The sequence below is a fragment of the Lepisosteus oculatus genome, chromosome 22 (assembly GCF_040954835.1).
Source record: "Lepisosteus oculatus isolate fLepOcu1 chromosome 22, fLepOcu1.hap2, whole genome shotgun sequence".
In the NCBI taxonomy this organism is placed as follows: domain Eukaryota; kingdom Metazoa; phylum Chordata; class Actinopteri; order Semionotiformes; family Lepisosteidae; genus Lepisosteus; species Lepisosteus oculatus.
The window spans coordinates 189,882-216,558 of NC_090717.1; the positions used below are offsets into that span (position 1 = coordinate 189,882).

A 26,677-nucleotide genomic window follows, 5' to 3' on the forward strand; every position below is an offset into this window, starting at 1 on the left:
CTCTGGGATAGAAAGATCTGTCAGGTATGAGTTTAAATGTATTGTCAATTGATCAACCTGTTAACGAGTTGGTTGTACCACAATCCAGCAAAAGGATTTAAATTGAAAGACTAATTGACTATGTTGCCAATGCCTATGTTATGGACAATCAAAATTTACAATTAAAGATATGTCCGTCTGATCCTCTGTCTAGTCCAGTTTGAGCAATGTGAATGGCACTGAAAGATCAGGTCACTGAGATTTGATCCTGACAGCCTCAGACTAACTCTTTCTCTAATGACTTTATCCTGAACATCTTACTTCATCCCAGTGAAGCTATTTTGTAGATGTATAAACTGTCCTGAACATGTTTTACAATACCAATTATTACAAATAGAATGATTAATTTGTAGAATATTAAACTTCGTGATTTAAAGGAAAACTAGACAGATATTTAGTGCAAGAATTTTACTCGCAATCTATATGAAGTCTCAGCAGAATACACTCTGAGTATTATTAATAAATATCGTGACGTATTGTTATTACATGTAAATAAAGCGATTATATATTTCAAAGCGTGAAGGAAAACATTGCTGCGGACGTAGTAGAAATTAACTACATTTCCCACAATCCCTCACTTCCCAGAGAGTCTATAAATGCGAGCCCCATCCGGGTCCCGGGGGTTCCTGCTTGGCGACTCGTCGCCATTATCACGGCGCGTTGGTGTTTCTGCGAAACTATCTTTCTGTTTTAGCCTTTCTCCTCCTATCGGAGACCGGCTATCTCCCTTCAGGGGCTCGGCGTCTCTCCTGGGAAGGAAAGATAACTGCGGAGCCTCAGGGGTCCAGGCCCCGCCGTGCTGCGCTGTTTAATCCCGCGTCTCTCGGAGCCCTGTCCCTCTGTCTTTCTCTGACGCCCGACTCTTCGGTTTCTCTCTGTGTGCGCTGTGGTCAAGATGTCGCCGTGATGGAGTATCCGTGTTTGAACGCAATGAGCCTGGGCCCTGGCCTGATCCTCCGCTCTCGCACTGCCTCCCTCTCTCCCCTGCCCTTCGCCCCGTTTGATGCTCGACTGGCCGGAGCTGGCCCACACCAACACCCGCGTCAGGAGCACAGACATGGAGAAAAACACCAGCAACAACGCCAGCAGCAAGGTCCCGCCCAGATCCGGTTCGGCCGGACCGGCTTCGGGCGATTCTAAACCCAAAGCAGGTAAAATAAGAGCAGCGCCACTCTGTTCCATCCCAGCCCGGATCAGCGCCGCTCTCAGGCGGGGAGGTGCCGCACTGTGGGCCGAGGCTTCCCCGCCACTCTGCGGGCCCGCGTGTTTGTTTACGGCACCGATGACGTCATCCGCAGCTGTTGTGTAAATAACCGAGTTCGAGTTTGTCCGTTTCTCCTGTCTATATACTGCAGCGACGTGTGTAAAGGTTTCAAACTTGTAAAGGGACAGAAAGACGAGGTATCTCTGGTCTCACTGCTGCCCTGGGTGACCCAATGCGCACGGGTCTGCTGTCTGACACGGTGCGGGCTCAGGTGGGCTTCTGGAGAGCTGTGCTAGGAAACGGCAGTGGGCGTGGGTCTCGACCCGTCCTCCGATCCCCGTCTGCTTTTGCAGATGTGCTGGACTGTGCGCGAGTGGGACATCCACCTTCCAGAGCTTTTAATACCAGCAGCCATATCGCCCTGCAACTCACAACTGGCAACCCACAGAAGCTAAGCAGGTGTGAGCCTGGTCAGTACCTGGATGGGAGACTCCTGGGAAAAACTAAGGTTGCTGCTGGAAGAGGTGTTAGTGGGGCCAGCAGGGGGCGCTCACCCTGCAGTCTATGTGGGTCCTAATGCACCTTCGGATGAGACGTAAAACCGAGGTCCTGACTCTCTGTGGTCATTGAAAATCCCAGGGCGTTTCTCAAAAAGAGTAGGGGTGTTACCCCGGCGTCCTGGCCAAATTTCCCCCTGGCCTTTACCAGTCATGGCCTCCTAATAACCCCCCTCTCTGAACTGGCTTCATCACTCTGCTCTCCTCCCCACGGAGAGCTGGTGTGTGGGGAGCATTCTGGCGCACTATGGCTGCCGTCGCATCATCGCATTACCTGTAAAGCGCTTTGAGTGGAGTGTCCAGAAAAGCGCTATATAAGTGTAAGCAATTATTATTATTATTATTATTATTATTATTATTATTATTATTATTATTATTCTGTGGAGCTGTCCCACAGTGGAGCCCCGGGGGTGGGCAGTACAGGAAAGAAACGTAGCACAGGGGATTCATGTCACGATTAAGCGACGTTCTTTGACAAGTTATCAGTGCTCTTCAAGGGCGAAAATGCCCCGCTTGCAGGTCCGCTCATAACTGGGCTGTGAAACTGTGATTGTGCTGTGTGCAGCTGATTGTACCGGCCGGTTGACTGTGCTGTGTGCAGCTGATTATACCGGTCGGTTGACTGTGCTGTGTGCAGCTGCTTGTACCGGCCGGTTGACTGTGCTGTGTGCAGCTGATTATACCGGTCGGTTGACTGTGCTGTGTGCAGCTGCTTGTACCGGCCGGTTGACTGTGCTGTGTGCAGCTGCTTGTACCGGCCGGTTGACTGTGCTGTGTGCAGCTGCTTGTACCGGCCGGTTGACTGTGCTGTGTGCAGCTGCTTGTACCGGCCGGTTGACTGTGCTGTGTGCAGCTGCTTCTACCGGCCGGTTGACTGTGCTGTGTGCAGCTGCTTCTACCGGCCGGTTGACTGTGCTGTGTGCAGCTGCTTCTACCGGCCGGTTGACTGTGCTGTGTGCAGCTGCTTCTACCGGCCGGTTGACTGTGCTGTGTGCAGCTGATTGTACCGGCCGGTTGACTGTGCTGTGTGCGGTTGTGCTGCTGATTCTGCCAGAAGCTCCTCCTCACTTGTTTTCCTTCTGCTGCCAACATAACTCATTCCTCCTGATATCTCTACAGTGCAGGACTGACTCAGCTGACTGCAGCTCCTCACTGATAAAGTTCAGCCTGTGCCGGGTGTGTGCATCTGTCCCTCTCGGCCTGTGTGTCAGGTGTGTGTGCGTCTGTCCCTCTCGCCCTGTGTGTCAGGTGTGTGTGCGTCTGTCCCTCTCGGCCTGTGTCAGTGTTCTCAGGGTGGTAGTGGTCTGCAGTAGCTGTGGTGCCAGTGGTTGCTCTGCTGGTGTGGACTGGTGTGCTGTGGGAGTCTCTTCTGTTGCGTGCTTGATCCTAGCTGGCTGAGAGCTCAGAGTCTTATCCGCTGGCGGCTGGCAGCTCATGCTGGATTAGGGTTAAGGGGTCATGTTAGGAGAGCAGGCAAGGCTCTAGGAGTTTAAGTAGTGGCTGGTTTGTGCGTGTTTGGGGTGTCCAATGCTGAATTTAAACCTGCTGACCCACTTAGGGGCTGTGGGGGAGTCAGGGACAGGGTTTCTGGGGATTCAAGAGTGCTTGATTCCAAACTGAATTGGCTCCAGTGTTTCTCAGGGTGCGTAGCTGAGTTAAAGAGACCAGGAGAAGCTACTGGACAGAGGCTACGTTGCACCAGACCTGTGGGAACAGGTTAAAATGACTCCTGTGGAAAAGGGTGATGTTATCTGTACTGATGTTACGCATCTTTCATTACAGGCAGGTCAGAGTGCTTTCTGCCGAGAGGTTCTCTCCTCAGCTTGGCATGTAATTAGTTTGCAGTCACTGCTGGTGTGTCCAGAGCCTGTCTTCGCTCGATCCTACTGGTCACTGTTCTGATTTTCTTCTCCCCCCTCAGACAGCAAGAATGGCAGCGGACAGAAGCAGCGCTACAGCCGCAAGCGGGAGCCGTCCTTTCCCAAGACAGAGAGTTTCCCCGGCCAGCGCCGCCCCCCCCCACAGAAAGGCAAGGCCTTTGACAAGCGGCCCCCCCAGAGAGGGGGTGGTGGCCGGCAGTATGGGGGCACAGGAGGGGGACGCAGAGAAGAGGTGAGTGGGGTTGGCGTGGGGACTCTGGGGGAGACCTGCTCATGTCAGTATCCAGACTGTAACTGGCACCAGAGTCCTGGCTGTGACTCCTGTTGTTCCCTATTAGAGTGCATCGGAGGAATGAGCTCCCCTTCAGGAATTCAGCTCAGAAAGCCCTGTTCCAGGCAGCAGGTCCAGGTTGTGGCCCCAGGGGGGCGCTGGGTTCAGTGCTGGGCTGCCTTATGTCTGCCCTCTGGGAAAACGCTTCTGATTTCTCCTCTGAGGGATTTCGTCTCAGAAACAGGCAACCATTGCGCTGCCAGAGGCTCCATCCCCGACTCCTCCTTGTGCTTCAAAGGTGTCCATCAGAAGTCAATAATAATTATACTTATATAGCTCTTTTTTGGATTTGATTGTTCTAAATTGTAAAATAACTGTATGTTGCTGATAATAGAGTCTGTGCAAACCATGATCTGGAGGGGACCCTTTCCAAGCTCTTGCCCAGGGTCCCCAGAGCGGAAGGGCCGTCTTGTTGGCAGCAGTGGGCTGCCAATTGTGAGTTGCTGGAGTCCTGCTGCCCGTGACTCTGCAGACCCGGCTGCTGGAGTCCTGCTGCCCGTGACTCTGCAGACCCGGCTGCTGGAGTCCTGCTGCCCGTGACTCTGCAGACCCGGCTGCTGGAGTCCTGCTGCCCGTGACTCTGCAGACCCGGCTGCTGGAGTCCTGCTGCCCGTGACTCTCGTTCTCCCTCTCTCTGTCTCCCCTGCGTAGGTAGCAGAAGCTCAGCGGGCCGAGTTCAGCCCGGCCCAGTTTGCAGGACCCAAGAAGATTAGCCTGAACCACCTGCTGAACTTCACCTTTGAGCCGCGGGGCCACAGCGGACAGGGTTCCGAGGGCCACAGCGGCTGGGGCCGCCGCAACAAGTGGGGCCACAAGCACAAGCCCTTCAACAAGGAGCTCTTCCTCCAGGCCAAGTGAGTGCAGCGGCCGGCTGTCAAGACCGGTGCAGCCACGTCGATCCGAGGCTGAAGTCGGGGATGGGCAGGGTTCGGGCAAAGCCTGGCATAATTCCAGCTTTACACAGTCACCCGTCTGCAGAATGCTGCTAACAGGCAAATCTCCGCCATTATCCTCTCTTCTCTGACCGGATTTTGACCCATGTCTGTTCCCAGCTGCCAGTTTGTGGTGATGGATGATCAGGACTACACTGCCCACTTCACCGACCCGGACACACTGGTCAACTGGGACTGTGTACAGCAGGTGGTGAGTATAGCCGTTGCAGTGTAGACACTGTGCTGGCCTGTGCTTAGAACTATAAACTAGCCAAGTCTAGGGAAACACAGAGCAAAGAACTATAGACCTGCGCAGTGCAGGAAAATGCAGAGCAAAGAACTATAGACCAGTGCAGTGCATGAAGGTTGTATAGCGCAAAGAACTATAGACCAGCAGGGAAGTGCAGTTCAGTGCACCACAGCAGAATGCTAGGCAGTGTAGTAAGGCTGACCTCTCTTCGTGTCGCCTCTGTGTTGTGTGCATCAACAGCGCATCTACAGCCACGAGGTGCCCTCATGCCCCATCTGCCTGTACCCGCCACTCGCCGCCCAGATAACGCGCTGCGGCCACATCTTCTGCTGGCCCTGCATTCTGCACTTCCTGTCCCTGAGTGAGCGCAGCTGGAGCAAGTGCCCCATCTGCTACGAGGCAGTGCACAGCCGGGATCTCAAGAGGTCAGTCGGCCAACGGGGGGTGCCGCCGCCAAGCTCAGAGCTGCGCACGGGTCCAGTTAAGAGTAATAAATCTCGTTGGTCAAGTCACAATTGGGGCAGTGAGGTGGCTAAGGATCTGTGCCTGTGGCTAGAAGGTTGCCGCTTTGTATCCTGTGGCCGGCAGAGGAATCCTACTCCGTTGGGCCCCTGAGCAAGGCCCTTCACCCCAACTGCTCCAGGGGCGCCGTATAAATGGCTGACCCTGCGCTCTGACCCCCAGCTTCTCTCCCTGTCTGTGTGTCTCATGGAGAGCAAGTTGGGGTCTGCAAAAAGACCAATCTAATGCAAGAAATTGGCCACTAAAGGGATCTTAATTCAAGTAGTTAGGAGGTTAGTCTGGATTGCCAGGAGACTCACACAGGATACAAGCAAGCTGGCGGCTCCAGAGTTCAAGTAGGGAGCTGTCAGCATGCGTAGGCTGCAAGGAACAGGTAAAGGTTTATTTCATACTGAAAGGAAAAGAAAAGAGATTCAATGTTATGGCGGTGGAGCCTCTGCAGGCTTTCTTCTCTACACTGTCTTTTATTTTCCTTTCAGCATGGAATATGCCTTTACCTGTGCCTTGTCTCCAAAGTTTTAGTCTTCTCCTTCAGCTTGGTGTTAACCTCTGTCTGCTAACTGGTGCTGCTGACGGCACGCAGTACAGGGATGGGCTACAGTGTGACATGCCTGTCTCTGCAGCGTGGTTGCCATGGAGACACGCCAGTACCTGGTGGGCGACACCATCACCATGCAGCTGATGCGCCGGGAGAAGGGGGTTCTGGTGGCACTGCCCAGCTCACAGTGGGTCAAGGTGGAGGAGCCGATCCGGCTTGGGGGTGAGTGTGGAAGGACTCCTACGCCTGACATCTTAATCTTGGGGTGACAGGGTCACAGTCTGATTGGGCTGTCAAACCAACAGCTCAGGATCTTACACTGGTGATGAATTCGAAGCCCACAAAACCTAAATCTGAATTTTCCTCTCTTTGTAATCTGTGAAAAAAACGTGCATGTGATAAGACCCTAGGTGGCTTGGAGTGCTGAGCAGGAGGAGTCTGATTGTGTTGCCTTTGTGTCCGCAGACCAGAGTTTCAGCCTGTACTCCAAGTTGCTGTTGGCCTCTCACGAGCAGGTTCTGCAGCAGGTGGTGTGGGAGGAGAGGGCTGCCCTGGAGAAACAGCTGCAGGAAGAGCAGGACCGTGCTGAGGCCTGTTTCATACAGGCAGCCTTACAGGAGCTGCAGGTACCCCTTCTGTCCCTCAGGCAGCCCTACACGAGCTGCAGGTACCCTGTCGGTCCCTCAGGCTGCTTCATACGGGCAGCCCTACACAGGCTGCAGTTACCCCGTCTGTCCCTCTCTCTGTCCCTCAGGCTGCTTCATATAGGCAGCCCTACACGAGCTGCAGGTACCATCTCTGTCTCTAAGGCTGCTTCATACAGGCAGCTCTGCTCTGTCCTCATGTCACGGTCTCACTGCTCTGCACAGGCTGAAGACACTATCTGTGTCCCATTGTCACAGTGTCTTTCTGTTGCCATCACTATAGGAGAGGGAGGCAGTGTTAATGAAGGCAGCCCCAGAAGATGGGGTCAGCGCTGAGCTCAGTCTGTCTGCCCTGACCCTGAATGAGCCTCCTTCATCCCCTGTGCTGGAGTCCCATTCCTCCACAAGCAGCAGCAAGGTACTGACATCTCTAGTGTCTGTGTGTTGTTGATGATTGTGCATTAACATAATATATTATGTTGCTGTATACCATAAGCACCTTCTCCCTCTCTCCCTCCCTGTCAGCCCATACTGCAGTATTCCTCTGCCTTCGATGACGAGGTTGTTGACCTCCCTGACTCTGTGTGTGAGGAGCCTCCCCAGGTCCCCTCAGAGGCCCCTCTGGTCTTGGAACCCGAACCAGAGCTGAAGTCAGTGCCAGAACTGAAAGCAGAACCAGACCTGAAACAGGAACCCTCTGTGCCAGAATCACCCAGTAAACAGGAGGCCGTGCCCGAAACTACAGGAAACAGACCCTACTACTACTTCTACCAGGGTAGGGATGGCCACTGTGTCTGGTGTCTGTGTCTGTTGTAAGAACTGGAGTGTGACAGCGTTCTGTCCACCTGACTGACCTCCTGTCCATCTGTCCCCACAGCGGAGGACGGCCAGCAGATGTTCCTGCACCCGGTGAACGTGCGCTGCCTCGTGAGAGAGTACGGCAGCCTGGAGTGCAGCCCCTCTACCATCACTGCATCCGTGGTGGAGATTGACGGGCACACCGTCAGTGAGGTGAGGCAGGGAGACACACGGGGGGCACACCGTCAGTGAGGTGAGGCAGGGAGACACACGGGGGGCACACCGTCGGTGAGGTGAGGCAGGGAGACTCACGGGGGGCACACCGTCGGTGAGGTGAGGCAGGGAGACACACGGGGGCACACCGTCAGTGAGGTGAGGCAGGGAGACACACGGGGGGCACACCGTCGGTGAGGTGAGGCAGGGAGACTCACGGGGGGCACACCGTCGGTGAGGTGAGGCAGGGAGACTCACGGGGGGCACACCGTCGGTGAGGTGAGGCAGGGAGACACACGGGGGGCACACCGTCGGTGAGGTGAGGCAGGGAGACTCACTGGGGGCACACCGTCAGTGAGGTGAGGCAGGGAGACACACGGGGGCACACCGTCAGTGAGGTGAGGCAGGGAGACACACTGGGGTCACTCACCCTCAACGAGGGGAGAGGCACTGGGGGCACAACGTCAGCGAATGTTGTTCTGGACTCTCACCTCTATCTGCAGGAGTTGCGTCGACGCCACCGCTACCTGTCTCACCTGCCCCTCACCTGCGAGTTTAGTATCTGCGAGCTGGCTCTGCAGCCCCCCCTGCTGTCCAAGGTGACTCTGGACACCTTTGCAGGTACGTGACACTGCACAGGGCAGAGCAGTGCTGCTGCAGTCATGTCCAGCGTGCGGTTTCACACAGGTGCCCCCATCTCTTTCAGATGACCTGGAAAAGAGGAGGCGCTTTCGCCAGAAGAAGGCAAGAGACGAGAGGCGGAGAGAGAAACGCATCGAGATTGAGGAGAACAAGAAGCAAGGAAAATGTGAGTGAGAGAGAGGGAGGCATTGTGGGCTAGTGGTTTTGAGCTGAGGGACTGAGAGAGAGGCAGTGTAGCTGTAGGTCGGAGCTGGGGGGCTGGAGAGGGGGAGACAGGACTGGTGGTCTGAGCTGGGCGACTGGGACACAGACACGGGCAGGAAGACTGTATAGCTGAGGATCTGTTCCCCAGCTCCCTGATGTCTTCTGTGTTCCAGACCCGGAAGTGCACATCGGGCTGGAGAACCTGCAGCAGTTCCCAGCGTTTGGGTTGCCCCCTGCTGACAGCAGCCCTCCAGTGCACTCAGAGTTTCTATTGCCCCCACCTTCCCCCCTGAGCTCCAGCCCCACATCTGGTGAGTAGGAGTGCCTGGGTCACCACAGCGCACACTGTGTACTATGTTCTGATTGGCCCGTGTGGCACCTGGACGCTGTGCTCATGGTCTGAGAGCTTTGTCCTCCTGTCAGTACTTCATGTCGATGTGCCGTCTTCCTCTGTGTGTTACAGATGGTGTGAGTCCAGTGTTTCCCTCCCTGAGGGGCCACAGCCCCCCGGCCTGTGTGGGCAGCTTGGAGGATGACTCCCACTGCCCTTCTTTTGCGCAGGTCAGTGTTGGGGACAAAGGGGCAGCAGGGGGGCAGTTCTGGTTATGTGATTGAGTCCAGCTGGCCGGTCGCTCCACAGGCGAGTGCTGTGCGCTGATGGTGCCGTCTGTGTCTCTGTGTGCAGATGCTGCGTGATGGCAAGGCCCGGGCAGAAAGCTGGCCCAAGGTCCCCCCGAAGAACGGTAAGCAGATGGCCCACCTGTAAGCATGCGGCTCGGCTTTACAGTCATAGCTCAGCTCACACATCTAGTTTCTTTTCGGCCTTCGAAGTCTCTCCGCACAGTCCACTCTGTACGGTCTGTCCTACCCTCGGCAGCACAGCCTGACTAACCCCCCCCTCCCCATCCCTCACTCAGCAGAGGTGCTCCTCGCCCCCCCGGCACCGGACAGCGATGGGGAGAGCGATGGTTCGGATCGGGTCCCAGTGCCCAGCTTCCAGAACTCCTTCAGCCAGGCCTTCGAGGCAGCGCTGCTGCAGCTGGACCATGGCACCCAGGCCCCAGCCGAGCCCGTCCTGCTTGCAGGTGAGTCGCACCGCGAGCCCAGTCCGGCGCCAACTCGCCGGGCGCCTATGTGCTTGCTAATCTCCGCTTCCTGTGTTTCAGAGGAGAAGGGTGGCAAGAGGAGGAAGAGGAAGCAGAAGCTCTTGTTCAGCACTTCAATGGTTCACACTAAATAGGAGGCGTCACTCAGCACTGGAGCTGCTGCGCTGTCAACCCCCTGCTGCAGACCGTATTCAGCCCACCAACCTGCCCCCCGGCTCCTAGCACACCACGCACCCTGGGGTCACACTGAGTAAGCCAGATTCGGGGGACACAGTCGAAAGCTTAAGACCTGCTTAACTAGAAATCCTGCAGGACTGTGGCCCCTGGATCCCAGGTCTGGGGTCCCTGGCTTTATATTGGCACCTCTAGTTCCTGAGGGACCTAATTTGAACCCTCCTATGGGGAACAGGAAGGCATCAGTGAGGACCTTTAAAATACCAGATTTAGACAAGTGAGATCAACTAGCAATTTAGTTTATCAAGTATGGAACTGCTCTGCGTCACCTGGGCTTAAGGATAGTTTCTAAATTTCAAAATTCCGGATAACTTTGGGCCAAATGTCACTGGGCAAGTCAAGTTAAAGGAGATCTTGAGGAGGCGCAGAATCCTGGGGGACCCCTTGCCTCTTGGGGACAGGACTTTGAGACCCCCACTTCTGTTCTTCCTTTGTGTGAGGAGTGGGCCTTGGCCAGTGCAACAAGGACCTGCTTCATATCGGAACCTGGGCTGATAGCTGTGTTCTGTTGGCAGTCAGCAGTCGAGTGCTGGGCCTAGAATCTGCAGTAAGTGTGAGGGTCAGATCATCATGTGTGCCCCCTGTAAGCAGAGAGCTCTCAGCCTGCTAACTATGAGCGCCTGCACAGGCCCTTGTGAGCAGTCATCTCTTCATGGCCCAGACAGTAAAGTCAGAGAGCCAGGCCACCACTGTGAGCCAGTCAAGCTTGTTAGTGTGGAAACCTCCTTTTACAACAGTAGGCAGCAGCAGCCAATTGTTTGTCCCTTAATAAAATTCTTAATTGCTTAACCCTTAAGTGATGTTACTGAGAAACCCATCTCAATAAGTTTCAAAATAACTAAAACATTGCTGCCACTACTTATACAGAACAAAGTGTGAACTGCACTCTCCCCAGGTGTGCACTATGACCTATGCTACCCACCTGACGGTGTTCTTATTGCTTACCTGCAACTCTCCAGGTATGCACTATGAGCCCCACTACCCACCTGACAGTGTTCTCATTGCTTACCTGCAGCTCTCCAGGTATGCACTGTGACCAATTGTTACCTGTTCACCCATCTCAGTCTGCTCATTGCCTACTTTCTCCAGTGCTGCTAAAATTATTCAACACTTAGGAAGCTTGAGACTGCATTTTTGCAATTGTTTTTTGGGGGCGTTGACAAAAAAAAAAGATATTTAAAAACAAAGTATTTTGTGTTGGATTCCTTGTTTTGTGTTTTTGAAGTGGAAAAAATGAGGACTTGTTTAGCGAGCCAAGAGACGTCTGTTGAAGTAATAAAGTTGTGCACAATCAGGAAATGCCTTCTGACTCTGAGATTTAGTGAGGGTACAATTTAATAAGGGGAACTTTCAGGGTTTTTAGAAAGGTAGTGAACTGGTTAGAGCTGTAGTTACTCAACTGGTAGTGAACATACAATCAATGCAGACTGCTGCCTTTTTACAATAAATGTATTTATCTAATGCATGAAGCAACGGGCAGTCTGTTGAGATTCTTCATTAAAAACCAACGGCTCTGGACCCTGCCCTGCAGAAACCTCACCCCTCTACAGAAACATACACACTGACGAACCATTCAGCATAAGCACTACATAGCAGAGTCTTCAACTCCAGCTTCTTTTTTTACAAGCTACCCGACCCCATCAGGCTGGAATCTTTAAAGACCAAGACACATGTGCCAGGAGGGGGTTATGATGCTGTTGAGAGACCCTCCTGCCAAAAAACTGCTGGCCTACAGCTGGACACCACAGCAGTAACTGGACAGTACTGATCCAGGAGCATCTGTGAACAGTAGTTAGAAGGGGGGACTCTTGACCCCCAGCCAGACTGAGGTTCCTCAGCCGGGTGCAGGGAGTCTAGTTCACGAGACATGGTGCCGAGAGTGAGCCGAGCAGGGCCGGGCCAAGGCAGCTCTCGGGGCTCATCCTCCCGCTGTTCTGCCAGCACCTGGTTTAGTCAGCAGACCTCTTCATCCTCCTCCTCTTCCTCAAGCTCCTTCAGCGAGCAGCTCATCACTGCCCTGCGCACCTCCACGCACTCCTCTGCAAAGACAGCACCCCACACGTCTCTGTCTGAACCCCAGCCCCCCCAGACATCATGTCTGCTCAGGGCTTGAGGTACAGTACTGCCCCACTGCCACCCCTCAATACCAGGGACAGGCCCCCCGAAACCCAGCTCGCCCGCGCCCCTCACCCTCACCCTCGCTGCGGCACTGCGGCAGCAGGCGCTGGATCTGGCGCGCGTTGTACCGGATCAGGAACTTCTGGCAGGTCCGGATGGTCCCTGCAGAAAGCGGAGGGACAGGGGTGAGTGCCTCAGCAGCCCGGGGGCGTGTGCAGAGTCTCGGGGTCCCGGCCCTCACCCCCCACGTGCAGGCAGTCGACGGCGCAGGGCAGCCGCTGGCCCCGGCTCTCCAGGCTGCTGACGAAGGGCAGCGCCGACCAGATCAGGCGGTAGTGGCTCTTGCGGCAGCGCAGGAACAGCACCCCTGTCCGGGCGTTCAGGTACTTCACTGCGGGAGACCAGGGGGCAGGAGATTAGCTGCACAGCCCAGAGGAAGGACAGGGCAAGCGGTACAGTACAGCGTCCAGCGGGAGGCGCTACCTGCGAAGGAGAGGCCGCAGACCCCAGCTCCGTAGTCCCCATGAGCTCGGGAGACCGCGTTCCTCAAGGCCGTGAACACGGAGCGATCGTCCAGCAGCTGGAGGGACGGCGGGTCCGACATCCGCACCTCGCACAGCAGGTATCTGCGGCAGAGACAGAGTGACGCGCTGGGGGGAGGCCGGGCTGCGTTCGCGCCGGGTCCGATTCTCCTCGACAGGCCCGACCCGGCCGAGGGAATCGCAGCATTACAGCGGAAGACCGAGCGCATCTACATGTTTAAACATCTGAAAATGCACTAGCGCGTCCAGGAGCGGGGCTCCTACTGGGATCAGGAGACATGGGGTCCTGCAGGATATTGAAGAAATCGACAATAATGGGACAGCAGTTTTCAGAAATTATTATAGAAACTCAGCTATATATAATATAAATTCAGTTATACTTCTTCTCATACATTATTTGATATTTTTGCCAATACTGAAAACACGACAACTTGTCACACTCTCAGATGACAGAAAACCTTTAACGGCTTTGGGATAATGAGCTTCAACTCTTATTTAACAACAACAACTCAATTCCTCGCCTCACCTCGACTTGAATCGCACCATCCTGCAGCCCACACGCGCGTTTCTGTTTCAGTGTAGCCTGACTTCCTGCTCTGAACTGAGCCAATCATATCGGAGTATTATGGAAAGGGCGGGCACAGTGAATGAAGATTGACAACAAAATAAGCCAATAAAGTCGCAGTCCTAGCCGTGTACACGCGTGTGTGTATGACGTGCAGAACTCCGTGTAATTGATGGATGAGCTGGCCTATAGACTTTCAACTTCCCTTCCTGACTGAAGGGGGCGTGAACTATGACGTATGCAGAGAGAATGTGTGTAATTATATGTATTTATATGTAATTATATGTGTGTCCGCTAGAGGGTGTGTTGTGCTTGTGTGCACCGTCTTCATTACTATCTAATTTCATGTACAACATATATACAGATATACATGACACCGGAACGGCTGAAACGTTGTGTTTTCTTTTTTCTCTTCTCAGCATTATTTGATATTATTTGTTCCTATATATACATAACGTTAGAAAACGTTATTTCGTGCGCACGAATTGTAAATCGTTCACTCGATTTAACTTTTTTTTCTTACTGATGGCCCCTCCCGGGCTCCGTACATATACGCATATTGCATTATAAAGGAACAAGTACAGACTTATTCCACACTGAAAAGAAACACAACGTTTCGGCTGTGGAGGCTTCGGGTTTCTTTTCTTCTCTTTTCTTCAGGAATAAACCTCGTTCCTTTGCAGCCTACGCGTGCTGACGCAGGTCCCTACTTCACATACTGTATAAAACTTGTTATAAAAATGAACCTTACTATGTTCAACACAAATCTAGAGCATTTATTTAACAAACTAACAAACAGGACGACTCTCTCGAAGCTGGTGTAGAATTCCCACCACTTTGTCTAATTAAATCGGCTGTTCTCGGAGTAAAGTGAATTCCCAGTAGAATTCGCGAAAAGGAACGCTAGTCTGACGCTGCTCATATTTTACCAATACATATGGCAGAGGAAAGGCAGGAGAGGTGTGACGTTTAAAACTGAAGCTCCGACGCTGGGTGCGAGCTGTGCGCCTCTGATTCACTCCCTCGGCGGGGCGCAGAGGAACAGCCGCGGACTCCAGAAAATATCACACAGCAGCCACATCACCCTGCAACTCCCAGCTGGCAGCCCACTGAAGCCCAGCAGTGTGAGCCTGGTCAGTACCTGGATGGGAGACTCCTGGGAAAAACTAAGGTTGCCACTGGAAGCGATGTTAGTAGGGCCAGCAGGGGGCGCTCACCCTGCAGTCTGTGTGGGTCCTAATGCCCCAGTATAGTGACGGGGACACTCTACTGTAAACAGGCGCCATCCTTTGGATGAGACGTAAAACCGAGATCCTGACTCTCTGTGGTCATTAAAAATCCCAGGGCGTTTCTCCCGTAACCCCGTGTCCTGGACAAATTTCCCATTGGCCCTTACCAATCATGGTCCCTAATAATCCCCATCTCTGAACTGGCTTCATTACTCTGCTCTCCTCCCCACTGAGAGCTGGTGTGTGGGGAGTGTACTGGCGCACTATGGCTGCCGTCGCATCATCCAGGTGGGGCTGCACATTGGACGTGGAGGGGATCCCTATTGGTGGAGGAGATCCCCATTACCTGTAAAGCGCTTTGAGTGGAGTGTCCAGAAAAGCGCTATATTAGTGTAAGCAATTATTATTATTATTATTATTATTATTATTATTATTATTATTATAAAATAACGTCCTGTCATTTCACATTCCGGTTATTCACGTCTGCCGCGGTTCACTGGTGCTTAAAGAGCTTGCGGGGATTTTGACGGTTTCATGCGCCAGGTGGCGCTAGTACCCCACTTCTCCGTTCACACGTCCCGGTATCGTCTGTCTCTGTCATTCCACCCCTCTGCACCGGGCAGATCGCGGATATTGTGACACTGGAAACCGACAAGAGCTCCTGGGCTCACTGTGGAGGCTGTGTCACCCGTGGGTGTTAGTACAGTACACTCGCGATTATCCTACCTAACCGGGGCCGATAGTATCGGATAATTGGAAATTTCGGATAATGCGGAAACTGAGTAGACAAATCATAGATTAATGGAAGCGCAGTATATGAATGAAATCTGGTTTATTAATCTACTGTAATACTAAAATAACAGAGTACAGAACTATTGTTAGTTATTATTTAAAAAAATGAGTGATTGGAATCTGTTTCCCAGATGTGCTTCTCTTCCTTGCGGCGAAGTCTTAGTAACATGCCATCAGTAGCAGTGGCCTCGTCTTGCTGTTCAGCGTGAGCTGGTGCCGCTTCCAAAGACAACAGGAAAAACAATCACGAGCGCGAAGTTAGCAAATGAAACTACGTCAATGGCAGCACGTGACAGAGCAGCATCGGATTGGGCAAAATCTTATGCAGGCGCACGCATAGTGCACAGTAAATACTGTACACTGGTGATTGGCTATGTCGGATTAAACGGCATGTCGGATAATCGCGACTCTACTGTATTTATACAGACGGATTCTGCAGTAAATGGTTGCTGTGTGTAACTGAGTCTCTCGGGGAACAGGGAGTGTGACACAGGAGTCTCCATGACTGGAATTAGCTGAGACAATGTCGCTGTTTAATCCCACTCTGCAATTTACGCTAATGCCTTAATTATAATGACATCCTTACGAGAGGCTAATTGCCTCTGTGCAGGATGACACCAGTGTCATTAACTCTAATGAGGGCTTGCGTCACACTGAGACGCCGTCATGAGCTCAGCGCAGTGCAGCTCAAACACTCTTATCTGTCTGGCTACCAGTTTGTCCCCCAGTCTGTCCCAGTCAGCTCCCAGTCTGTCCCCCAATCTTTCCCCTGTCAGTTCCCAGTCTGTCCCCCAGTCTCCAAACACACACAGACACACACTGACACTCACACAGACTCACTCACACACAGACTCGCAGACACACTAATTTCTTCAGCAGGTTCAGATTGATACCAGAGACGCTTCACCTCCGTGAGTGTCTGCTGAGAGACAGTCAGAGAGGATACAGAGTGATAACATATCCAGGCACACAGGCAATATAGCACTGTGACGGTCAGTCCCCACTGCTCCTGCAGAACCTGGGAGTACAGCACAACACACAGCCATACAGGCCATCCAGCACAACGACCCCTGCACAGTAGAAGACAGTGTACAATAGAATACTGTTTAATGCATGTGATAGAAAGCAATTCAGAGACAGAACTCAGTAACACATAATGCAATGAAGTGTAGTGGACCGCAGACCCACAGAGCCCGACAGCAGGGTCATTACTGTGCTGATACTGAGAGGGCTGGGGCTCGGGTCAGGTGATGAGGTGGACAGAGCTCATGCTAACTGTTCTTCCTCACTCTCACTCACACCTCTGTCAGATAATAGCCCCACTGTTTGGTCAGGATTAAACTTTAATTTGTCACCTGAATAATTGAATGAGTGTCGGCTGCCCGCTTACAAGGCCCTGACAGGTCGCCTATGAATTCTTTATCGGCGACACTTAAGAGCCATCGTGTCTTAATGTAGGGGGAAGGTTGGGGTCAGGGAGAGGAGACACAGTGTCTGGGGTGTCAGTCAGAGGAGACTCAGTGTCTGGGGAGACAGGTAGAGGACACTCAGTGTCTGGGGAGTTGGGGAGAGGAGACACAGTGTCTGGGAGGTCAGGGAGAGGAGACACGGTGTCTGGAGAGTTAGGGAGAGGAGACACAGTGTAAGGGAGAGGAGACAGAGTCAGGAGAGATAGGTAGAGGAGAATCAGTGTCTGGGGAGTTGGGGAGAGGAGACTCCGTGTCTGGGGAGTAGGGTAGAGGAAGCTCAGTGTCTGGGGAGTGGGGAGAGGAGAAACAGTGTTTGGGGGGTCAGGGACAGGAGACAGTGTCTGGGAGGTCAGAGACTGGAAACATTGTAATAGAGGTTGAGAATCCCTTATCTGAAATTCCTGGGATCGAAAGTGTTGCAGATTTAGGATTTTTTCTGATTATTTGCATCTATAAAATGGGACAGCTTGGCAATGGGACCCAAGTCTAAACACGATATCCATTTACATTTCATAATATAGCTTATGCATATAACCTGAATGTAGTTTTATATAATTTTTTAAACATAATACCATCAGAAAGGTAAGATATCAGTCTCTGCCTATGATGTCATATTTTGATTAAAAGGTTACAGTACACATACGCCATTTGTATTTTATTTTTTACTATACAGGTATTAAGTTTTATGTAAGGTGTAAAAACTAAGCATTGAATATGATAACAGGTAAATAAAATGAAAACTGAAAAAGTCAGCATTTTATTTTTAAAGTAATGTACAAGTAATGACGCTAGTCAAGCTACACTCATACATGGAGGTAAAATTCAGATCTCACGTAAAAATAACGTTTTGTACTTACTGTACAAAAAAAACCAAATCAAAACATGATGATCACTGCTTACAAACTTGAAGATAAATGCAGCCCGAGACATTACAACTACATCAGGTCCGAGAAACGTGAGGGAGAGGGTACGTCATCGATGACATCACTGTGAGCTTGAAAGTTCGGTAAATTATCAGTATCCACTTACGAAGTCGTGTTTTGATTAAAAGGTTACAGTACATAAAGATTTTTGTATAAAAACAAAACATGGAATTTGATTACAGATAAATGTAATGAAAACTAAAAACGTCAGCATTATATTTGTAACACAACAATCACGGTAGTCATGTTACACTCATACTGTACATAGCGTTTTACGTGGAGGTGAAAGCGCACAACAGCTGTACGTGGTGGAACCATCCCGCACGTGGTGGAATTTTCCATTTGTGGCGTGTCATGTCAGTATTAAAAAAACTTTCGGATTTTGGAGGTTTTCGGATAAAGGATTTTCAACCTGTATATATTTACGGTATATGATATAGAATTTATATACAATTTGTATACCTATAAGACTATATATATATACAGACAATTATGTAATATAGAATATATTGCGTCAGCATGCGTAGGCTGCAAAGGAACAAGTAATAGGTTTATTCCATGCTGAAAAAAAGAAGAGAGAAAACACAACGTTCGGCCGTGGAGCCTTCTTCTATATATTGTATTTTCTCTCTTCTTTTTTTCAGCATGGAATAAACCTATTACTTGTCCTTATATGTATAAATTACTATATACACACAATTACTGTATATAATATATCATTTATATATGTTACTAACTTACTATGTATACAGATAATGACTGTATACAGTATAGAATTGTACACACAGACGCACACACGGACACAGGGCCAATTTTCCCAGAAGCCGGTTAACTTACCAGTAATTCTTTGGACTGTTGGGGGAAAACTATGAGAACAGAGGAAACCTATGTGAACACAGGGAGAACATGCAAACTCCACACAGACAGCACACTAGGTCTGCAATTGAATCCAGTGTCCCAGTGCTGCAAGGCAACAATACTAACCACTGCACCACCATATAAATAATTATTATAAATAACAGATGTGTGTATAGATTGTTATAGATAGATAATTATAATAAAAATGTAAAGAGAGCTTAATATTTATAGATTATTATATATAAAGATATTTATAAATTGATACTTATCACACGGAGATGTATATCTAGATAATTATTGTGCTTTTCTGCTTTTTTTTTCAAAAAATAAATGGGACATGTTTTGCCCTGAAGCCTAGATGTCCTGGGTGCAGCTGTTCAGTGAAGCGAAGGAGGAAGAGAGAGGGGAGGGAGATGAGAGAGTGAACTGAGCCCAGAGATGAGCCCCTTCAGCCAGCTGGTCCAGAAACTCACTGACACAAACCAGCCTCAGGACAGCACAGCTAAAACAACAGAAATCACTCAACCAAATCACAACACAAGACACACAACATTACCTTACCCACTGGGACACACACACAAAAACAACACAAACTGAAATTTTACTGAACCCAAAACAGACAACACATACTAGCTGAATATCTGAACAGGGTAAGAAACAACAAAGAGAAATGGACCCTGATGAAGTACAGGCTCAGTGACCACAGCCTGGACATAGAAACTGGACATATACGGGCTTGGCTATCTCCAGGTTCTGTGTGTCTCAGGTATGTGAATGACTATATATACAGAGAGAGAGCCAAGGCGCTTTCCAATGAGCAGAAACTGCTACTACACAACACCAGGCACAAAGCACAGGGGACACAAACACTGTACCTGCATCACGCAGGACCTTGCTCAGATGTTCGTTCAGAAGGTTGATATTTGCAGATGCACCCTAATGCTTTGAAACAAGCAGGGCTTGGACAGAGCGGACCCAGTGGTTCAAATCCTACACTGAGTGCAGTACTGGAGTACAGGGCCAATGTCAAATTTCATTAGTTTTGTCACCATAAATACAGCTCTGTTATTATTACCCAGCAATCCACTCTGCCCCCGGGGGTGTCGTACGGAATGCAGGTCCAGCAGGGAGGCAGACAGACTCCTCCCGGGAGATTTCCAGACTGTCCCAGGTCTTCCAGGACCGTATCCCTCCGGCGTTTCCTAGTGGGACGTACCTGGAAGAGATCATGGGACACCCCAAGGAGAAAGCAGGACCCCAGTGGTGGGACAGACCAGCTGTGTTCCCTGCTACTGTGCTCTTCCTGTTGATTACTGTCATCATGATCTCCTCGATTGCTTCACCCACGTGAGTTTTTCAGTCTCATGCCCCAGGAGGACACAGTCCCAGCTGAAGAAATCTGGGTCTCCGGGACAGTGCTTCTGGAGCAACTCCACTCGAATCCCACAGCCACAGGATTCAGCTGGAGAGAGAGCATATAGAACAGAGAGGAGAGAGGAGAGAGAGGAGGATGAGAGCAGAGAGAGGACAGCAATGGAGGAGAAAGAGAGGTGAGAGGAATACACCCACCTCTTGACAGCAGGCAGGACAGAGTGACGGACTCTGAGGGGAACGGGTACGAGACGAGACAGGGAGAAGAGAGACCCCCCCCCCCCAGAAAGAGACTCACCTGCAGCACACACACACACCCCCAGAGAGACTCACCTGCAGCACACACACACACCCCAGAGAGACTCACCTGCAGCACACACACACAGCCCCAGAGAGACTCACCTCCAGCACACACACACACCAGACAGAGACTCACCTGCAGCACACACACACACACCCCAGAGACTCACCTGCAGCACACACACACACACACCAGACAGAGACTCACCTGCAGCACACACACCCCCCAGAGAGAGACTCACCTGCAGCACACACACCCCCCAGAGAGAGACTCACCTGCAGCACACACACACACCAGACAGAGACTCACCTGTAGCACACACACACCCCAGACAGAGACTCACCTGCAGCACACACACACAGCCCCAGAGAGACTCACCTCCAGCACACACACACACACACCAGACAGAGACTCACCTGCAGCACACACACACACACCCCAGAGACTCACCTGCAGCACACACACACACACACACACCAGACAGAGACTCACCTGCAGCACACACACCCCCCAGACAGAGACTCACCTGTAGCACACACACACCCCAGACAGAGACTCACCTGCAGCACACACACACACACCAGACAGAGACTCACCTGCAGCACACACACACACCAGACAGAGACTCACCTGTAGCACACACACACCTCAGACAGAGACTCACCTGCAGCACACACACACACACCAGACAGAGACTCACCTGCAGCACACACACACACCCCAGAGACTCACCTGCAGCACACACACACACACACCAGACAGAGACTCACCTGCAGCACACACACCCCCCAGAGAGAGACTCACCTGCAGCACACACACACACCAGACAGAGATTCACCTGCAGCACACACACACACACCAGACAGAGACTCACCTGCAGCACACACACACACACCCCAGAGACTCACCTGCAGCACACACACACACACACCAGACAGACTCACCTGCAGCACACACACACACACCAGACAGAGACTCACCTGCAGCACACACACACACACCAGACAGAGACTCACCTGCAGCACACACACACACACCAGACAGAGACTCACCTGCAGCACACACACACACACCCCAGAGACTCACCTGCAGCACACACACACACACACACACCAGACAGAGACTCACCTGCAGCACACACACCCCCCAGAGAGAGACTCACCTGCAGCACACACACCCCCCAGAGAGAGAATCACCTGCAGCACACACACACACCAGACAGAGACTCACCTGTAGCACACACACACCCCAGACAGAGACTCACCTGCAGCACACACACACACACCAGACAGAGACTCACCTGCAGCACACACACACACACCTCAGAGACTCACCTGCAGCACACACACACACACAGACCCAGAGAGAGACTCACCCCCAGAGAGAGGGGCTGCTGCTAGTCTCTGATGAGTTTCTACTTCACTTGAATTCAGACAGGGAAAGTGGAATGGCTCCAGACCGGCTGCCGCTCAGCCTGGTGCAGAGATGGGAGCCCTCTTCTGCCAGCGCTGCGGGATCGCCCCAGACAGCAGGGGGCGCCCTGCAGGCGGGGCTGCGGGGCCTGCTGCGCTCTGATTGGCTGAGGCGCTGAGCAGCTGCAGCTCTGCTGGTGTATATTGGTCTGAGGGTTGAGTGAGGGCCAGCACAGGGGAGATCGGCAGGAATCCCAGAGGACTCTCACTCCCACACCTGTACCCTGCGTGATCGGTACTAACCGACTCTGGTGCAGGAGTCACTGACTGTAAGGCACTGCTGCTGAGCTAGACAGGGGGTTTCTGTGCGGGGGTGGGGATGCGCGGATATTGGGGTGTACAGGGGCAGGTGGAGGCGTTATAACGGGGGTATTAGGGGGCGGGGCTGTTTCTCTATTCCCCCCGCCCTTTTGGAGGACTGTCGCCAGGCTCGCTGGCGGTTCGGCCCCGGTTCCTTAGCAACAGAGTCCGAAACCCGGACAGTCGCGCGGCCGAGCAGGTGGCTCCTCGAGGGGCTCCTGTCCGTCGCGTACGCGCGCGCGAGAGAGAGAGGAGCCGGCAGAGGGAGGGAGGCAGCGAGCGCGCGGGCGAGCGCCGCTGTCAGCCTTGAAGATCCGCATGCAGGCATCCACGCGCTCATTCGCGAGCAGCAGCGTCTGCCGGAGCGGCGGCGAGCCGGCGATGGCGATCTGAGGCGCTCAGACACAGCGCCATGAGCTCCAGACCCGCTCTGCTGCTCAAAGCTTCCTCGGCGAGCAGGAGGTCGGCGCCCCACCCCGAGCTCGCCGGCAGCGGCCGGAGGATGCAGCCTCGCCCCGCCGCGGCGGGCTGCAGCCCCTCCGGCGGAGAGGAGTCCTGCTGGCCGCCGGAGGGCGACGGCAGCTGCCGGAGACCGCTGTGCCACCCGCGCCTGGTGCGCGGCCGGGAGAGGGAGAGTGGGGCGCGGGCGGCGCCGGAGCCGCCGGACAGGGCGGGGGGATGTGCGGCCGTGCGGGGAGAGAAGGACCGCGGCAAGCCGAGCCGACACCAGCGCCGGACCCACCCCGGACCCGCGCGGGCGGAGATGCCTGTCTCCCCACTAAACTGCGGCGCCCCCTCGCCGGCCCCGTCCCAGTCCCAGTCCCCGTCCTCCTCCCGGCGCCCCGGCACCGACGATGCCGCGTCATTCTTCGAGCCCAGCGGCAGAGACCGGACCCGGGCGGGCTCGTCTCTCAGCCTCGCCTCCGACCACTCGTCCCCCGGCTCCGCCTCCCCGTGTCCCCCGTCTTCCAGCCTCTCGTCCGGCCGCTCGGGCAGGAGCGACACCGCCGGGTCCTCGGAGCCCGACCGCAGCCTAGCGCAGACGCTGCACCCGATACTGAGCTCCGTGTTCGGCCAGGTAAGGCCGGGGGCTGATAATTGTTGTTGTTATCATGCTGATGATGATGATGGTGGTGCCGGTGGTGATTAGGGGGCGGGTGCAGGCGCCCGCGTGGCTGTGCTGGCGCGTGTGATACAGGGGAACCTGTCCGCGCGACAGGTGTGGAGCGGCGGAGCGCGAGCCTGCCTGGTGCTGTGAGCAGCAGTGTCCCGTGCGCCGAGTCCGCGCGCCTGCCGGTCCCGTGCTTTGCGCTGCTGTGAAGAGTGGTCACGAGCGGTCTCCGGGGTCTCGGGGTACAGTGCGGTCCTGGCGGTACTGCGAGCGCCAGGCTCCTGCCGGACTGTGCGGCCGCGCACAGAGACAGCTGACGTGTAAGATGATCCTTCAGAGGATTTGCTTTTCTTCATCAACACGCTCTGAACTTTGGATCAGACTGCTGTGCACCTGGACTTGATGATGTTTGATTGACGGGCTGTTGAGAGCAGGGCTGAAGGCAGTGACCTGCTGCACAGTTACAGGGCTGTCCAGCCTGCCGCTGAAGGTCCGGCTGATCTGTTTTAATAAAGCTGAAAGTTATTGGATACAGACCAGAGAGACATCCCTCAGAGCTGGACTGTCCCTCACTGTCCCCACTGACGTCCCACACAACTGGACTGTCCCTCACTGTCCCCACTGACGTCCCACACAGCCGGACTGTCCCCACTGATGTCCCACACAACTGGATTATCCTCACTGTCTCCACTGATGTCCCGCACAACTGGACTATCCTCACTGTCCCAATTGATGTCCCTCACAGCTGGACTGTCCTCAGTGACGTCCCACACAATTGGACTGTCCCCACTGTCCCCATTGATGTCCCTCACAGCTGGACTGTCCTCACTGACGTCCCACACAACTGGACTGTCCCCACTGTCTCAGTGAATGGCACTTTGCTCCTGTGTCCAGCTGTAGCAGCAGTGAGCTCACTGTGATGGACAGTGCTGTGTGCAGGGTGTTTGAAGAGGAGCTGTAAGCTGCCGGGGTCCTGCTCTGTGTCCTGGTGGTCAATGGTGTCCACCTGCGGTGCAGAGCAGTGTGCTCAAGGGCAGGCAGGTCTTGCTGTGTCTGCGTTGACGGCGCTGGGGGTGTGTCTGTCAAGCTGCAGTGCAGAGCAGTGTGCTCAAGGACAGGCAGTTCTTGCTGTGTCTGCGTTGACGGCGCAGACTGCCTATTGTCTGTGTTTAAGAGGCTGCAGTTCAGTTTCCTCCTGGAGTGACAGCAGGCATTGGAGAGTTTTAATATCTTGCAGGCCAAAAATGATCAAAACCTCTACTGTTTATTTATCAATCAGCCTGTCAATTGGTGTGTCAGCCAGTGTGTTTGTTTGTCAGTTGGTGAATCAGTGAGAAAGTGTGTCATTCAATGTGTTGAAGTGTTAGTCAGTGTGTCATTTGGTGTATCAGTGTGTCAGTCAGTGTGTCAGTTGGTGTGTTGGTGTGTCAGTCGGTGAATCTGTCAGTGTGTCAGTCGGTGTGTCGGTGTGTCAGGCAGTGAATCTGTCATTGTGTCAGTGTGTCAGTGTGTCAGAGGCAGTCAGAGGGCTGTGCTGTGTATGGGGAGTTACTCATCCTGATGAATGTGCAGGCTGTATTTACTCTATCATGGTGGTTATTCAATCCTCGCCCAGAGCTCCAGTAATACCCAGAAGCCCCATTAATCATTTACGCCTGTCCCCTGCTGCACCCTGGCACAACTGGCTGACACCCGGGCCAGAGCGATCACCTTCCCTCGCCCACCCACTGCCAGCTGGCTTGAGCTCCTCCTCTCCCGAATCCCAGTCCCAGCCCCTGGCTCGAGCTCCTCCTGTCCCGAATCCCAGTCCCAGCCCCTGGCTCGAGCTCCTCCTGTCCCGAGTCCCAGTCCCAGCCCCTTGCTCGAGCTCCTCCTGTCCCGAGTCCCAATCCCAGCCCCTGGCTCGAGCTCCTCCTGTCCCGAATCCCAGTCCCAGCCCCTTGCTCGAGCTCCTCCTGTCCCGAATCCCAGTCCCAGCCCCTGGCTCGAGCTCCTCCTGTCCCGAATCCCAGTCCCAGCCCCTGGCTCGAGCTCCTCCTGTCCCGAGTTCCAGTCCCAGCCCCTGGCTCGAGCTCCTCCTGTCCCGAATCCCAGTCCCAGCCCCTGGCTCGATCTCCTCCTGTCCCGAATCCCAGTCCCAGCCCCTTGCTCGAGCTCCTCCTGTCCCGAATCCCAGTCCCAGCCCCTGGCTCGAGCTCCTCCTGTCCCGAGTTCCAGTCCCAGCCCCTGGCTCGAGCTCCTCCTGTCCCGAATCCCAGTCCCAGCCCCTGGCTCGATCTCCTCCTGTCCCGAATCCCAGTCCCAGCCCCTGGCTCGAGCTCCTCCTGTCCCGAGTCCCAATCCCAGCCCCTGGCTCGAGCTCCGCCTGTCCTGAATCTCAATACTTGCTCAAGTTACTCCTGCCCCAAATCCCAATCCCAGCCCCTGGCTCAAGGTCCTCCTGTCCCGAATCCCAATCCCAATCCCTGCTCGAATTCCTCCTTCCCTAAATCCCAATCCCAGCCCCTGGCTCAAGCTCCTCCTGTCCCGAGTCTCAATCCCAGCTCCTGGCTCGAGCTCCTCCTGTCCCGAATCCCAGTAATTGCTCGAGTTCGTCTTGCCCCAAATCCCAATCCCAGCCCCTGGCTCGAGCTCCTCCTGTCCCAAATCCCAATCCTAGCCCCTGGCTCGAGCTCCTCCTGTCCCGAAACCCAGTCCCAATCCCTGTTTGAGCTCTTCTTGTCCGAATCCCAATCCCAGCCCTGCAGGTCCTGGGTGCTGGTGTTTCTGTGCACAGCTCTGGGTTTCTCTGTCTGGGTCTCAGCTGAAATCAGGGCTGTGCAGCCACAGTTAAATATAGGAGCAGGAGCTGAGATTATAATACAACAATGGATGTCAAAGACAGGCTAATAGGAGTTTTTTTTATTTAAAATAACCAGAAACTTAATCCCTAGGAGCTGAGAAACTCAATTCAGAGATTTAGATTAAAAAAACACAGCTATCATTACAGGCAGTAAAAGACAAGTGTTCTGCAATCTGTGATAATCTGTCTGAAATTATTAAGAGTAGTTAGTAGCAGCAGTAACAGTTATAGCAGTGGGAATAGTACAGTAGTAATAGTAGCAGCAGTGACAGGAGCAGGAGCATTAACAGCAGTAATAATGATAACAGTAGCAACATCAGAAGTAGGTTTTCGCCCCTTTTATTGAAGTCTGGATTTGTGAAATGATCTGAGAGGGAGTTAGGAAGCCGGAGAAGCGAGAACATACTGTCTGGGACCACCTGGGACCACAGCACAGCCTCAGGAACAACTGGGTGCAAACTTGGTGAGTGAGGCAGAACCAGTTCTGGGGTGAGGATGGGCTGTGGGGTGAGGCAGAACCAGTTCTGGGGTGAGGATGGGCTGTGGGGTGAGGTGGTAGCAGTTCTGGGGTGAGGATGGGCTGTGGGGTGAGGAGGTAGCAGTTCTGGGGTGAGGATGGGCTGTGGGGTGAGGAGGTAGCAGTTCTGGGGCGAGGATGGGGTGTGGGGTGAGGAGGTAGCAGTTCTGGGG

At 53.3% G+C, this 26,677-nt stretch overlaps 3 protein-coding genes across 7 annotated transcripts in view; 2 read left to right on the top strand and 1 right to left on the bottom strand.

The window, feature by feature from the left end:
- The first annotated feature begins 641 nt into the window (after window positions 1-641).
- Window positions 642-11,393, top strand: rnf10 (ring finger protein 10). Of its 3 annotated transcripts, none has more exons than XM_015365956.2 (17): window positions 642-1,190; window positions 3,722-3,912; window positions 4,663-4,865; window positions 5,064-5,154; window positions 5,434-5,618; window positions 6,339-6,475; window positions 6,719-6,879; window positions 7,181-7,315; window positions 7,423-7,672; window positions 7,775-7,908; window positions 8,412-8,529; window positions 8,615-8,716; window positions 8,928-9,065; window positions 9,218-9,315; window positions 9,440-9,497; window positions 9,672-9,839; window positions 9,921-11,393. In XM_015365956.2, the coding sequence occupies exons 1-17, from the start codon at window positions 1,043-1,045 to the stop codon at window positions 9,992-9,994; spliced, it is 2,391 nt and encodes a 796-aa protein (XP_015221442.2). In that variant the 5' UTR covers window positions 642-1,042; the 3' UTR covers window positions 9,995-11,393. The 3 variants fall into 3 exon arrangements, with proteins under 3 accessions (XP_015221442.2, XP_015221443.2, XP_069038172.1); XM_015365957.2 differs by having other exon boundaries at window positions 9,675-9,839; XM_069182071.1 differs by lacking the exon at window positions 8,928-9,065.
- Window positions 11,394-11,411: 18 nt separating this feature from the next.
- On the bottom strand, window positions 11,412-13,366 carry pop5 (POP5 homolog, ribonuclease P/MRP subunit). The gene is made up of 5 exons (XM_006640172.3): window positions 13,281-13,366; window positions 12,696-12,838; window positions 12,454-12,603; window positions 12,291-12,374; window positions 11,412-12,133 (listed from the first exon to the last, which is right to left on the bottom strand). Exons 1-5 carry the CDS (start codon window positions 13,298-13,300, stop codon window positions 12,048-12,050), a joined length of 483 nt encoding a protein of 160 aa, XP_006640235.2. The 5' UTR covers window positions 13,301-13,366; the 3' UTR covers window positions 11,412-12,047.
- An 8,785-nt stretch (window positions 13,367-22,151) lies between these two features.
- Window positions 22,152-26,677, top strand: part of cabp1a (calcium binding protein 1a) — a 42,352-nt gene continuing 37,826 nt past the window's right edge. For 2 of the 3 annotated variants that reach the window (XM_069182195.1, XM_069182196.1), the window contains exon 1: window positions 22,152-23,112. In XM_069182195.1, the coding sequence (XP_069038296.1) occupies window positions 22,447-23,112 (666 nt within the window). In that variant the 5' untranslated portion in view covers window positions 22,152-22,446. The remainder of the gene's footprint in view (window positions 23,113-26,677) is intronic. The other variant, XM_069182197.1, reaches the window with a different exon arrangement.